This window comes from Melanerpes formicivorus, unplaced genomic scaffold, assembly GCF_026170545.1.
Source record: "Melanerpes formicivorus ecotype bairdi unplaced genomic scaffold, bMelFor1.0.p_v2 SCAF_77, whole genome shotgun sequence".
NCBI classification, from domain to species: domain Eukaryota; kingdom Metazoa; phylum Chordata; class Aves; order Piciformes; family Picidae; genus Melanerpes; species Melanerpes formicivorus.
Genome location: NW_027142429.1, coordinates 2,064,745 through 2,078,628, shown reverse-complemented (window position 1 = coordinate 2,078,628; position 13,884 = coordinate 2,064,745). Strand labels below are relative to the sequence as shown.

Sequence of the window (13,884 nt, the reverse complement as noted above, 5' to 3'; positions counted from 1 at the left end):
GCTGTCATCTGCACATTTACTGCTGATGGACTCAATGCCCTCATCCAGATCATCAATGAAGATGTTAAAGAGCACAGGGCCCAGCACTGGTCCCTGGGGCACACCACTGGTGCCTGGCTGCCAGCTGGCTGTGGCACCATTCACCACCACTCTCTGGGCTCAGCCTCCAGCCAGTTCCTAACCCAGCTCAGAGAGCTGCTGTCCCAGCCAGGGGCTGACAGCTTGGCCAGGAGTTTGCTGTGGGGGATGGTGGCAAAGGCCTTGCTGCAGTCCAGGCAGACCACATCCACAGCCTGCCCCACAGCCAGCAGGCATCACCTGGGCATGGCAGGATGGTCTTGGGTAGGCTGAGGGCAGTGATCAGAATCATCCAGGCTGGGAAGGACCTTTGAGAGCAAGGCCAGCTGCTAACCCAGGCCTGCCAAGGCCCTGCTAAACCCCAGCCCCCAGCCCCACACCTCCCTGCCTTTGAAATCCCCCCAGGGGTGGGGACTCCCTGCCTGACAGCCCTTTCAGGGAGGGATTGTTTGCTGCTGTCCACTGCAGCCCAGCTCCTCCCCAGCTGCTGTGGTATTCCCTTCACCTTCTCCTGGAGTGGCTCCAGCTGCTCCAAACGTTGCTGCAACTCTGCCAGCTTTTGCTCCTCTGCCCTTTTGGACTCTTTCAGAGCTGCAAGCTGAAAGACAAGCACCAGAGCCCCTCAGCTCACAGCCCCTCCCCCTTGGCACCCCCTTCAGAACAGCTTCTGCTGCAAAGCACTCACCCACAGCAGGGCAGCAAGCAGGGGAGACTGGAGCTGCTGCTGTCACCACAGCTCAGCATCACCTTGGCTGCCTCTCATTCAGAGCTGCAGCAGCCAGTTCCCCAGCCCAGGGTAACAGAAGCAGGGTCAGCCACAAGCCATGGGCAAGAACTGACCCCACAAGCCAAGACACCAAGAAGCCAAGCCCCAGGGAGGGGTGGGAGAACTGCTGGCTGCAGGCAGTGGCTACCTGGCAATGAAGCCCAGCCCCATACCTTCTCTTCCAGCTGGGCCATCTGCTGCTGCAGGGAATCCCTCTGCTCACACACCTCCTGGTACTGCCTGAGGTGCTGCTCCTTGGCTGAGGCCAGGGCCCGCTCACATCTGGCTTCCCACTGGGATTCCAGCTCTGCCTGGAGGAGAGTCAGCTGCCCACAGTGCAAGAGAGATCATCAGGGACACACACAGGGCCTGGGTCTGCCCAGCAAGTGGCTGACAGCTCAGGGCTGAGGGGCAGAATCCCCTCCCTTGATGGAACACCTGAATCAATCACCAAGGTTGGAAGAGACCTCAAAGATCATCAAGTCCAACCTGACACCACAGACCTCAGGACTAGACCATGGCACCAAGTGCCACATCCAATCCCCTCCTGGACACCTCCAGGGATGGGGACTCCACCACCTCCCTGGGCAGCACATTCCTGTGGCCAACAACTCTCTCTGGGAAGAACTTTCTCCTCTCCTCCAGCCTAAACCTCCCCTGGCACAGCTTGAGACTGTGTCCTCTTGTTCTGGGCTGCTTGCCTGGGAGAAGAGACCAACCCCCACCTGGCTCCAACCTCCCTGTAGGGAGTTGGAGAGAGCAAGAAGGTCTCCCCTGAGCCTCCTCTTCTCCAGGCTAAGCAACCCCAGCTCTCTCAGCCTCTCCTCTCTGCAGCCACCCAACACTGACAGCTACTCCATGAAGCCCTGAGGAGGAGTCTCACCAGAGGGGAGACATCAAACAGCACAAGAGGAAACCACTTGGGCTGAGCCACTTCTGCTGCCTTTTGTGTTCCTGAAGCACCCAGCACATGGCTTGGTCTCAGAACCACAGAGCTGTCTGGGTTGGCAAAGGCCTCTGAGGTCCTGCAGTCCACCCTCAACCCAACCCCACCATGGCCACAGGGTTCTGGAACCCCTCCAGGGCTGGGGACTCCACCACCTCCCTCTGCCAGACCCTGACCACTGCTGCAGCTAACAGATTGTTCCCCAGCTCCAACCTGACCCTCCCCTGGCACAACTCCAGGCCAGTTCCTCTCCCCCTATCACCTGAGAGCCAACCCCCAGCTCACTGCAACCTCCTCTCAGGGAGCTGCACAGAGCCAGGAGGTCTCCCTCAGCCTGCTCCCGAGGGCAGTTTACAAACCAGTGGCAGCCAGCAGTGCAACCAGGCCCTGACTGACAGCCTCAGGGCTCCTGGGCTGGGGGGGGATCAGAATCGATGGCAGAAGCAGCAGGAGGTCAATGCCTTGGGGAACATTTTGAGCTGCAGAGCTCTGCTGGGCTGGAGGAGAGTCAGGAGCTGCCTGCCATGGAGCTGGGCCCCAGATGGGGGCTGGCTTGGAGCCCTCAGCCTCCAGACATGGGTGCAGGTGGCAGCCCTGCAGCTGCCCCCAGCTCCTGCCCACACTTCTGAAAGTTCAGGGCTGCCCACAATCCCTCAGCCTGGCCTGGAGGTCAGATTCCAGCTCCTGGCATTCTTCCTGAGCAGCCTTCCCCTCAGCAGCAGCCTGTATTCTGCTGTGACCTCACTTTGCTTCCTCTCAATTCCTCTTTGACACTTAGTCTAAATCTGATCCCAGAATCCCAGCATGCTGGGGCCAGAAGGGACCTCTGGGGATCATCCAATCCTGCCCCCCTGCTCCAGGGCTCCTACCTGTGACTGCTTCACTGCACTGCAGTGTGGGGCATTACTCATCCTTATCCCAGCATGCTGTGGTTGGAAGGGACCTCTGGAGCTCATCCAGTCCAACTCCCTGCTCCAGCAGGGCACCCACAGCAGCCTGCCCAGGAGCACAATGCCCAGAGGGAGTTTGGAAGCTCTGCACACAAGGAGACTCCACAGCCTCTCTGGGCAGCCTGCTCCAGGCCTCCAGCAGCCTCACACCAAACAACTTTCTCCTCCTGCTCAGATGGAACCTCCTGGGTTCCAGTTTGTGCCCAGTGCCCCTGGTCCTGTCCCTGGGCACCACTGAGAGGAGACTGTCCCCAGCCTCTTGCCCCCTACAGCTCCTTTAGCTCTTGCTGAGCACTGATCAGATCCCCACAGTGCTGCTGCACACCAGGCTGCACCAATGCTGCAGCAGCCACAGCAGGGTCTGGGATTCCAGTCACCACAGCTGGGCCCTGGCAGCCTTCCTGCCTACTCAACACACTTCCTGAGGGGGAGATCAGTGCCAATTCCCAGGCCAGAGGCAGAGCCAACAAACAGCAGCTAAGATCTTTCAGAGAGAGCCCAAAGTGCCCCCTGAAAGCAAGCAGGGAATGTTTTCCTCATTCCACTCCCTGAGCATTTTTGTGACTCCTTCCCAGCTGCAGTTTCCTACAAAGCACTTTGGGCAATGCTTGCTGGGGAAGCTCCTGCAGCTCCTCACCTGCTCTGCTGCTGCCTGGTCAGTTGAGGTCCTTGCCTTCTTCAGCAGCTGCCTGAGCTTGTCCAGCTCCTGCTGATAGGATCTGCGCAGCTCCTCCATCTCCTCCTCTGCCTGAGCTCTCTCTGCCAGGGATTTCTTCTTCCTCTCTGCCAGGCTCTGCAGTAGACAACAGGACACTGAACAGGCCAGACTGCAGCAGAGCAGCTTCTCCTCCTCATGTGGAAAGAGCTGATTTGAGCAGGGAATCTTACCACAGCCTGCAGGAGAAGGCCTTGGGGGTGTCAGTTGGTGACAAACTCCCCAGGAGCCAGCAGTGGTCCCTGGCAGCCCAGAGCCAGCTGAGTGCTGAGCTGCAGCCAGAGCAGGGAGAGCAGCAGCACAGGGAGGGGATTTTGCCCCTCTGCTCTGCTCTGACCCCACCTGCAGCACTGCCCCCAGCACAAGAAGGACTTGGAGCTGATGGAGAGGCTCCAGAGGAGGCCACCAAGATGATCAGAGGCTGCAGAACCTCCACCTGGGAAGGTTTGGGCTGGGAGAGTTGGGGTTTATCAGCCTGGAGAAGAGAAGGCTCCAGGCAGACCTCAGAGCAGCCTTCCAGTACCTGAAGGGCTCCAGGAGAGCTGGGGAGGGACTCTGGACAAGGGCTGGGAGTGCCAGGATGAGGAACAATGGCTCTGAGCTGGGAGAGGGGAGACTGAGAGTGGAGAGGAGGAAGAAATTGTTGAGAGTGAGGCTGGGGAGAGACTGAATAGGTTGCCCAGGGAGGCTGTGGCTGCCTCCTGCCTGGAGGTGTTTGCAGCCAGGCTGGATGAGGCCTTGAGCAAGCTGGGCTGGGGGGAGGTGTCCCTGCCCATGGCAGGGGGTTGGCACTGGGTGATCTTTAAGGTCCCTTCCAAGCCAAGCCATTGTATGACTATGAATTTATACTAATCAAGCTGAGATGATTTCAGGAGTAGGAAGGTTAATAATAATGGAGTAGAGCAAATGAAGCAAGGCCACATCAGCAGGAAGGCTTCACCAGCAGGAAGGCTTCACCAGCACAGGGCTGCCTGCCCCGCCCTGGGCCCAGGCTTACCTCACCTGCAGGTCTGCAAGGAGGAAGGCTGGGACAAAGCTCAGCCAGCAGCTGAAGGCTGCAGCTCTCCAGTGCTGCCCATACCTTCTCCAGAGTCTCCTTCTCCAGCCTGAGGTCTGTGAGCTCCTCTTCCAGGGCTGTGACCTTCACGTCCAGCTGCTTGCGGCTCTGCTTCTCCGCTTTGAGTCTGCCCTGGGTGTCCTCAGAGGCCTCCTGCAGCTCTGCCAAAACACACTGCATGGCCTCAGCACTACCTGGATTTCAGCTCAGCACATCTGGGGGGCTGGTGAGGGGGAAGGGTGCCTCTTGCACAGTGAAATCCACCACAGGGCCTGCAGCTGCTGTGGGAACCTGGCTTTGTAAAGGGCTTTCTCTGGGCAGTGGCCTTGCTTCTGGCTCATCTTTCAGCTGAGCTTTTCCACCCCTGCAACACCTCTGGCTCCTCCACAGAGACAGCAGCAGTGCCAGAGGCTGCTTCTACAGAAGGCATCCCTGGGACAGCACAGGTGGGTTTGGTCACTGACCCAGCCCATGTCCCTGGTAGGATACACACAGCCTTCAGACCCTGCAGTGCTCTGACATCCCCCTGCAGGACCTGGGGCCTGCTCCTAGGGAAAGCAGAAACTGATATTGCAGAAGAAAGGAACAACCTGGGCTTTAGAAAAGAGTCACAGAATGCCTTGGGCTGGAAAAGGCCTCTAAGGTCCAAGCATCAACCCAACCATGGCCCCAGCTGCCATGGCCACAGGTATCTTGACCCCCTCCAGGGATGGGGACTCCACCCCCGCCCTGGGCAGCCTCTGCCAACCCCTGAGCACTCTTACAGCAAAGAAGTTTTTGCTCATCTCCAACCTGACCCTCCCCTGGCACAATTTCAGGCCAGTTCCTCTCCTTCTATCAACTGAGTCTAGGGAGCCAACCCCCACCTCACTGTAGCCTCCTTTCAGGGAGCTGCAGAGAGCAAGGAGGTCTCCCTCAGCCTCCTCTTCTCCAGGCTGAACCCCCCCAGCTCCCTCAGCTGCTCCTCCCCAGCCCTGTTCTCCAGACCCTTCCCCAGCTTTGTTGCTCTTCTCTGGCCCTGCTCCAGGCCCTCAATGTCCTTCTTGGAGCAAGAGGCCCAAAACTGCCCCCAGGCTAGGAGGTGTGGCCTCAGCAGTGCTGAGTTGTGCTCACAGAAGGCTGGGGGCCAGGGCTCCTCTGGCTCTCGGGGCTCTGTAGAACCACAGAATCACTCTGGTTGGAAAAGCCCTCTCAGATCATCCCCTCCAACCACTCTAACTCTGCCAAGGCTGGGGCTAAGCCATGGCCCTCAGCACCACAGCTCTGCCTCTGTGGAACACCTCCAGGGATGGGCATTCAGCCTCCTCCCTGTGCCAGAGTTTGAGAAGCCTTGCAGGGGAGAAGTTTCTTTTAGTGCCCAACCTAATCCTCCCTCGGTGCAACCTGAGGCAGCTTCCCCTTGTCCTGTCACTTGGCAGAATAGCCCAACCCCCACCTGGCTCCAAACCTCCTCTCAGGGAGCTGCAGAGAGCAATGAGATCTCCTCTCAGCCTCCTCTTCTCCAGGCTGAACACCCCCAGCTCCCTCAGCTGCTCCCCCCCAGCCCTGTTCTCCAGACCCTTCCCCACCTTCATTGCCCTTCTCTGGACCTCCTCCAACCCTTCAGTGTCCTTCATAGGAGCGAGGGGCCCAAAACTGAGCCCAGTACTCGAGGTGTGGCCTCAGCAGTGCTGAGGGGCAGGATCCCTGCCCTGTGAACAACAGAGAGTTGCTGCCAGGGGGCAGGCAGGAGGAGCCTCACCTGCTAACTGGGCCTGCAGCTTGTTGAGCTGAGCCTCCTGTCGCTCTGCCTCCTGCAGAGCAGCAGACAGCTGCTTCCTCAGCTCCATCTCCTTCTTCTGGTGGGCAGTCAGCTCCAGCTGCAGCTGGGAAACCTGGGCTGTGGCACCTGCCAGCTCCTCTGCAACTTTGGCCTGGAGCACAGAATGGAGCAGGGAAAGGGCAGTTAAAAAGAGCCAGGGGGAAGTGTGTGCCAGGAGGCAGCAGAGCTCCTGGCACAGGCAGAACTGCCAAGGTAAATGGAGGCCTTAGCTGGGGAAGTGTTGGGGTCCTGCCCTCCACCACAGACTCCTCCAGAGTGGGGAGGGAACCATTTCTTGGCATGCCACTGGGAGTCATTTGGCTGCAACCTGTCCAGACTGACTACCAAGCTGCACAAGGCCACCACAAGCTTCATCCCCACGCTGGTTTTCCTGAACAGCTTAGGCTTGTTTGTAGGACTGGAGCTCTGCTTGGGAGCTGCCAGGCTCTGACCACATCCATTCCAGTGAAAGCCTGGGCTCTGCCACTGAGTGATCTGCAGTAAGCTTACAAATCACTGCAAAGCCACAGAGAGCACAGGCTGCAGAGCAGCCTCCCTCCAGAGCAAGCAGCACAGTCACCTGCAGGTGCATGCAAGGGCCAGGCTGACATTTTGGAGGGCAGCTCTCAGCAATCTGTTGCCCTGTTCAGATGAAGCACTGCTGAGGGTCAGTGAGTCAGGCCCAACACAGCTTGTTAGACAACTTGCCCAACAACAATGTGCTAGGAGAGCCTCGGGGCATCAAGACAAAGACACAAAGTCATGCTCCCAACCTTGCTGAGTGACACAAGACTCAGAGGATGCTCTGCAGAGGCAGAGCTACACCAGCACAGACTTCCTTTCTGAACAGCTTCTCCATCTCTGCCTACACTCAGCTGCTCAACAGCCTTTCCTGTTCAGGAGAACTGCAGTTTCCCTCTGCTTTACCCCCATGAAGGAACTCAAGTGCTTCTCCTCAGGCTAGGACCACCACCTCCTGGCAGAGAAGAGCTGTGAGCAAAATCCTCCCCACTCTGGTGAGGAGGGACCTGTGCTGGCCTGGGCTCCACACTGAGCACTTTGAAGAGGAGGCAGCAATTCCCCAGAGGCAGGATACAGAGGTCTGCTTTCTCCTCTTTCCAGAAGTGTCTCACTGCAGTCAAAGAGCTGTCAGGGTTGGAAGGGACCTCAAGGCTCAGCCAGTTCCAACCCCCCTCCATGGGCAGGGACACTTCACACCACAGCAGGTTGCTCACAGCCACCTCCAGCCTGGCTGCAAACACCTCCAGGCAGGAGGCTTCCACCACCTCCCTGGGCAACCTGTGCCAGGCTCTCACCACCCTCCTGGGGAACAACTTCTTCCTCACAGCCAATCTCAATCTCCCCACTTCTAGTTCTGCTCCATCCCTCCCAGTCCTATCCCTCCCTGACACCCTCAAAAGTCCCTCCCCAACTTTCTTGGAGCCCCCTGCAGATCCTGGAAGGCCACCAGAAGGTCTCCTGGGAGCCTTCTCCTCTCCAGACTGAAGTGTCCAAGACACTTAACTCCTAGCATGCTGCAACCAACCCCAAGCCCCATGGCACCTCTAAAGGCTGTTTCAGCACTTGGGTTTTGTCTTTCATGGCCAATCAAGGGAAATCAAAAGGGAAGCCTTGCCAGCAAGTGCTACTGGACTCACATTGCTGCAGTGAGGGCTTCATCTCTACAGTAGCTCAGCTCCAGCCTCCAGCTCTCAGGTACAAAGAACCTCAGGTGAGCTGCAGCTGCTCTGACAATCACCTGAGTGTGGGGAGGTGAAACAAGCAGCAGTGTAACAAAGCCCTTTGAAAGGGCAGCCCAGGGAAGAGGGGCCCAGCACTTTTCCAAGCTGGAGAGCTGTGCTAATCCCAGAGCTGAGGCAATTCTTCTGATGTGAGTCAGCTTCTAACTGGTAGAAGAGGAGGCTGGGCTGGCACTAGCTAGGGCACAAGTACCTGTCACCTACACAGTCAGCAGACACTGCCTCACCTGGTCCCAGCCCTGATCCACTGGCAGCATGTGCTAGGAAGAGAAAGCAGTGACAGGAAACAGGAAGAGTTAACAACTTGAAAGGCAAAGGCATTCAGCAGCAGCAGACACAGCAACATGCTTCATTTCAGGAGCCTGAGGCATGCCAGGGAAGCCTACAAACCACTCCAGGAGCTGTAAAAGCTTAGACTGGGTGAAGCCTGGCTTAAAAACTGATAAGCTGAAGGGGTTCTTAGGGATGTGTGGAGGGCTCCTACCTGTGACTGCTCCACTGCACTGCAGTGTGGGGCATTACTCATCCTTATCCCAGCATGGGGGGGTTGGAAGGGACCTCTGGAGCTCACCCAGTCCAACCCCCCTGCTCCAGCAGGGCACCCACAGCAGCTTGCCCAGGGGCACAATGGCCAGGGGGGGTTGGAAGCTCTCCACACAAGGAGACTCCACAACCTCTCTGGGCAGCCTGCTCCAGCAGCCTCAAAGTTCTGCCACATGAAGCCTTCATCTAAAGCTGTGGTGTGCTCTGCAAGGGTGCAAGCTCTGGAACCCAAAAGGAGGAAGCTGCTGACACCTCTTGCCAGTGCTCCTGGGTGCAGCTGCCTGGCCTGGAGCACAACACAAACACTGAGCCTCTCTGTTTACTGTAAAGAATAAATATATAGAGAGAATAAAACTAACTGAAGTTTCCCTTCCCTGAACCTGCCTGGCCAGAGTGATCTGAGCAGCCCCAGTGCCAGAGCAAGCCATCTTGGGCAAGAGGAAGCAGGAACAGCCTTCCTATGTACAGCCAGTGCTCTCAGGGAACCAGCAGGACTCTTCTCCCAGTGCAAGGCAGGACTTCTCTGCTCCACCCTGCAGCCTCTTCATGTAACTTTCACCACTGCTGAAGATTGAGGCCCAAAAGACTCCTGCAGATCACCTTCTGCACTTCCCAGAGACACTTCCCCCCCAGGCTGTCTGTTGCACAAGGTGGATGTTATGCTCCCTGACAAGGGGACTGCACTTATCACTTCAGTCTGGTTTAATCCCTGCTTAGAGCCTCTCACACTCCCAGGCATGAGGTCTGGGCTCTCACTGGCAGCAGAAAAAAATCACAGCCCTGCTTCACTGTCTGCTCACAGCAGCACACAGTTCTCAGCTCTGTCCTTCAGCACTCTTTGGACAGCTGCAGTTTGCTGTCACCTTTCCATGCACCAAGTCCTGGTTCTCATGCAGAGCCAGCAGTTCTCATCTCACATTTGAGCTGGAGTGACACACAGCTCAGCAGAGGAGCACAGTGCAAGGCTGCAGTTGGTGTGATTTCAGAAGCCAGTGCTTCACAAAGCCCCAGGCAGTCACAGAGCTCAGAGCCAGCCTGCTTGGGCTGCCTGCAAGGGGCATTAAAGGTCCCACAGCCATGCAGCAGGGCACTGAACTGCTTTGAAAGCCACTTGCCAACCAGGAAAAACACAGAAGGTCACAAAACACAACTGGGAGGAACACTCAGCTTTGGATTAGTTTCAAAAAGGAAGTGCAGAAGTGCCAGGAGGAAGCTCTAGTAGTAAGGAATAGCTCTGGCAGCTGCATTCACCCTGTGTCAGCTACACAGCAGCTGAATCCCCTGGCTGCCAGTGCAGGCAAATCAAGCACAGCTTCAACCCCCCAGAGCCCTGGAATGGACACTTTTCACCTAGGGAGTTAACAACACATAGTATCACAGTATCATTCAGGGTTGGAAGGGACCACAAGGATCAGCCAGTTCCAACCCCCCTGCCACGGGCAGGGACACCCCACACTAGATCAGCCTGGCCAGAGCCTCATCCAGCCTGGCCTTAAACACCTCCAGGGACAGGGCCCCAACCACCTCCCTGCACAACCCATTCCAGGCCTTCACCACTCTCATGGGGAAGAACTTCCTCCTCCCCTCCAGCCTCAATCTCCCCACCTCCAGCTTCATTCCATTCCCCCTAGTCCTATCACTGCCTGAGATCCTGAGCAGTCCCTCCCCAGCCTTCCTGGAGCCCCCTTCAGATCCTGGAAGGCCACAATGAGGTCACCTGGGAGCCTTCTCTTCTCCAGCCTGAACAGCCCCAACTCCTTCAGTCTGTCCTCACAGCAGAGCAGCTCCAGCCCTCTGCTCATCCTCCTGGCCCTGCTCTGGACACCTTCCAGCACCTCCAGATCCCTCTTGTCATAGGGGCTCCAGAACTGGAGGCAGTACTGCAGGTGGGGTCTCCCCAGAGCTGAGCAGAGGGGGAGAATCACCTCCCTTGCCCTGCTGGCCACACTTCTCCTGCTGCAGCCCAGGCTCTGGTTGGCTTTCTGGGCTGCAAGTGCACACTGAGAGCTCCTGGTGAGCTTCTCCTCCCCCAGCACCCCCAAGGCTCTCTCCTCAGGGCTGCTCTCCAGCCAGTCCCTGCCCAGCCTGGATTTGTGCCTGGGATTGCCTCCACACAGATGCAGGACCCTGCAGTTGCTCTTATTGAACACATCAGACATTTTCCTGTCAGGTACAAACAAGAAGCCACAGCAGCCTGAGGAGCTGCATTTCTGTCCTCTGTGCTGCTTTGCTCATGGAAGCCATGAAAACATTCACTTCCCCCCCCCCCCCCAAAACAGCTTTCAAAACCTAAAGCTCAGAACTGCAGTTGGCTCCTTAGAGACTTAGGCCTTGACCAAGAAGGCTTCAGCATGTTTTAGTGCAGGAGCAAGGCCCTCCCCTGGCTGCAGCCAGAGGTCTAGGGCTCTGCCTGCTGTCAGCATTACCTTCTCCTGCTCTGCATGCAGCACTCTTGCCTGGGTGCTCTCTGTGGTGGTTTGCAGGGAGTGGTTCCTCTGCTCCATCAGCAAGTTGCTTTGCTCCACATACCTGTGAGGAGCAGAAAGGCTGCATCAGCTTGAACAGGGAGGCAAAAGGCTCAGCTAGCAAAGGTGGGGACTGCAAAGCAGCTCTCCTCAGGACAAGGCTCAGACAGCTCTGCAGGATGTCCTGCACCAAGAGCCTGCTCTCACACTGGTGGGATTGGTGTGCCTGGCACAGCAGAGATTGCCTCAGTCTGGGTAAGAGCTTTACCTCTCTGCACCAAGTCTGATGTTTATCTCTCAGCTAACCTGCTACCCACTCACCCTTTGCCACTGCCTTCAACAAGATCTCTTCTTAACCTCCTGGAACAGAGCAGGCAGTGGAAAGAGGGACACCACACCCCCTGCACAGCCTCTCCACAGCCCCTTCTTCCACCTCACCAGAAAGCAGAAGTAAACTAAAGCCCAGAAGCAAAGCCAAGAATGCTCAAAGAAGAAAGCCTGAGGGGTTCCTGCCCCCCTCCCCTCTTACACATTCATAGCTGCTTAAAACAGTATTGGAGGTTACCCTGCAGAGAGAGGCAGGGGAAAGGACTCCACACTTTCAGTGACTTAAAGCCCCCTAACTAGAATATCAGAAGCTGGCTCTGTCCTGAAGAACACCCCTCCTGCTCACACCTGAGCAGGTGCAAGATAGAAAGTCTAGGCACAGCTTCTGCACCAGGAGGCTGCTGGAACACTGCAGCAGGTTGCCCAGGGAGGTGGTGGAGGTCCCATCCCTGGGAATGGAATGGAATAGAATGGAATGGAATAGAATAGAATGGAATGGAATAGAATAGAATAGACCAGACCAGACCAGGTTGGAAAAGACCTTAGAGATCATCCAGTCCAACCTCTCACCCAACCCTGACTGATCAACTCAACCATGGCACCAAGTGCCTCAGCCAGGCTCTTCCTAAACACCTCCAGGGATGGGGACTCCACCACCTCCCTGGGCAGCACATCCCCATGGCCAATCTCTTTTGCTGGGAAGAACTTTCTCCTCACCTAGAGCCTAAACCTCCCCTGGCACAGCTTGAGACTGTGTCCTCTTGTTCTGGTGCTCCTTGCCTGGGAGAAGAGACCAACCCTCACCTGGCTACAACCTCCCTTCAGGGAGTTGGAGAGAGCAAGAAGGTCTCCCCTGAGCCTCCTCTTCTCCAGGCTAAGCAACCCCAGCTCCCTCAGCCTCTCCTCCCAGGGCTGTGCTCCAGACCCCTCCCCAGCTTTCTTGCCCTTCTCTGGACACCTTCCAGCAGCTCAACATCTTTCCCAACCTGAGGAGCCCAGAACTGGACACAGGACTCCAGGTGCGGCCTAAGCAGTGCTGATATTCCAGGTGAGGCTGGACAGGGCTCTGGGCAACTTGATCTAATGGAGGATGTCCCTGCTGAGTGCAGAGGGGGTTGGAGTGGATGAGCTTTGGAGGTCCCTTCCAAGCCAGGCCACTCCATGCAATGCAGAGAGGCTGAACCCCCTCCCCTCCCCTCCCCTGCCCTGCCCTCACCTCTGGTTGCGCTCTATCAGTTCGCTGATCTTCTCGTTCTGCTCCTCGATCCGGCTGCTCTTCTCAAAGATCTCTTGCTTCAGTCTCTCATTCTCCTAAAGCACAGCCCAGCATCAGCACTCACCCTCCTCAGGCCTCCTCGTGGCACCACCTACACCTTTGCTTTGTACAGATGCAGCACAGTGGTGGGGGCAGGCTTAGCACCTTCTGTGGTACCAGCACAGGAAGGCAGGGAGGGCACAGAGGGTGGCTGCCAACCCCCAGCCCAGGCAAGCTGGTGTCTGGGTGACTTGGCACCCACAAAGCCCAAGGCTGTAAGGCTGCTGCCCAGACAAAGGTGAAGGAGGACAAGCCAGAAGCAGGAGGTTCTGGCAGCACAGCACTTCAGCTGTGGAACTCCCCCTGCAGGGTGCTGGGGGTTTGAGAAGAGGCTGAATGTCTCTCACACCACCCTGCTAAACGCCAAGACATCAGCTCTGACCCACAAGGTACCCAACCCACAGGCTGCTGAGGAGCTGCTGGAGAGAGGAGTGGGCATCTCCTGCCCTCACCCAACCCACAGGCTGCTGAGGAGCTGCTGGAGAGAGGGGTGGGCATCTCCTGCTCTCACCTAGGCTCTCACCCAGACCACAGACTGCTGAGGAGCTGCTGGAGAGAGGGGTGGGCATCTCCTGCTCTCACCCAGACCACAGGCTGCTGAGGAGCTGCTGGAGAGAGGGGTGGGCATCTCCTGCTCTCACCCAGACCACAGGCTGCTGAGGAGCTGCTGGAGAGAGGGGTGGGCATCTCCTGCTCTCACCTAGGCACACATGGGTGGGTGGACAACCTGAGAGGGCAGCTGAGTCAGGAATAACACACTGGGCTCCAGCTCCTTCTGGCCAGCTCCTGATCTAGTTGGAGATGTCTCTGCTGACATCTGCAGGGGGGTTGGGCAAGCTGGCTGCCAAGGGTGCCTTCCAAGGCAGTGCCTTGTGTGACTGTGAAGCAGCCAAGCAGGGCTGGCAGTGCTCACCTGGATGATGCGCTGGATGTTGCTCATGAGCATGGAGGCTTCCATGGTCACTGAGGAGATCCCAGGCAGCAGGCAGCTGTTAACTGTGGTTTGTTTCTTCAGCTCCTCCACCTGCAGGGAGAAACCCTTCTTCAGCCAGCTGAAGGGAATTTCTGGGTGTAGGTGTGAGGCAGGCATCTGCCAAGAGCTGTGTCACTGCTCCATCTGAGCAGCTGTAGGCTACATTCTGGAAGAGGTGCTGGGGAGAG

General features: G+C 57.3%; 1 protein-coding gene across 6 annotated transcripts in view; it reads right to left on the bottom strand.

The window, feature by feature from the left end:
• FKBP15 (FKBP prolyl isomerase family member 15) overlaps nucleotides 1–13,884 on the bottom strand; it is a 49,331-nt gene that overhangs the window by 6,868 nt on the left and 28,579 nt on the right. For 3 of the 6 annotated variants that reach the window (XM_068164201.1, XM_068164202.1, XM_068164205.1), the window contains 9 exons: nucleotides 13,637–13,747; nucleotides 12,625–12,719; nucleotides 11,043–11,145; nucleotides 8,301–8,333; nucleotides 6,254–6,425; nucleotides 4,537–4,673; nucleotides 3,378–3,533; nucleotides 1,018–1,170; nucleotides 584–676 (listed from right to left, as the gene is read on the bottom strand). In XM_068164201.1, the coding sequence (XP_068020302.1) occupies nucleotides 584–676; nucleotides 1,018–1,170; nucleotides 3,378–3,533; nucleotides 4,537–4,673; nucleotides 6,254–6,425; nucleotides 8,301–8,333; nucleotides 11,043–11,145; nucleotides 12,625–12,719; nucleotides 13,637–13,747 (1,053 nt within the window). The remainder of the gene's footprint in view (nucleotides 1–583; nucleotides 677–1,017; nucleotides 1,171–3,377; nucleotides 3,534–4,536; nucleotides 4,674–6,253; nucleotides 6,426–8,300; nucleotides 8,334–11,042; nucleotides 11,146–12,624; nucleotides 12,720–13,636; nucleotides 13,748–13,884) is intronic. The other 3 variants (XM_068164204.1, XM_068164206.1, XM_068164203.1) reach the window with 2 other exon arrangements.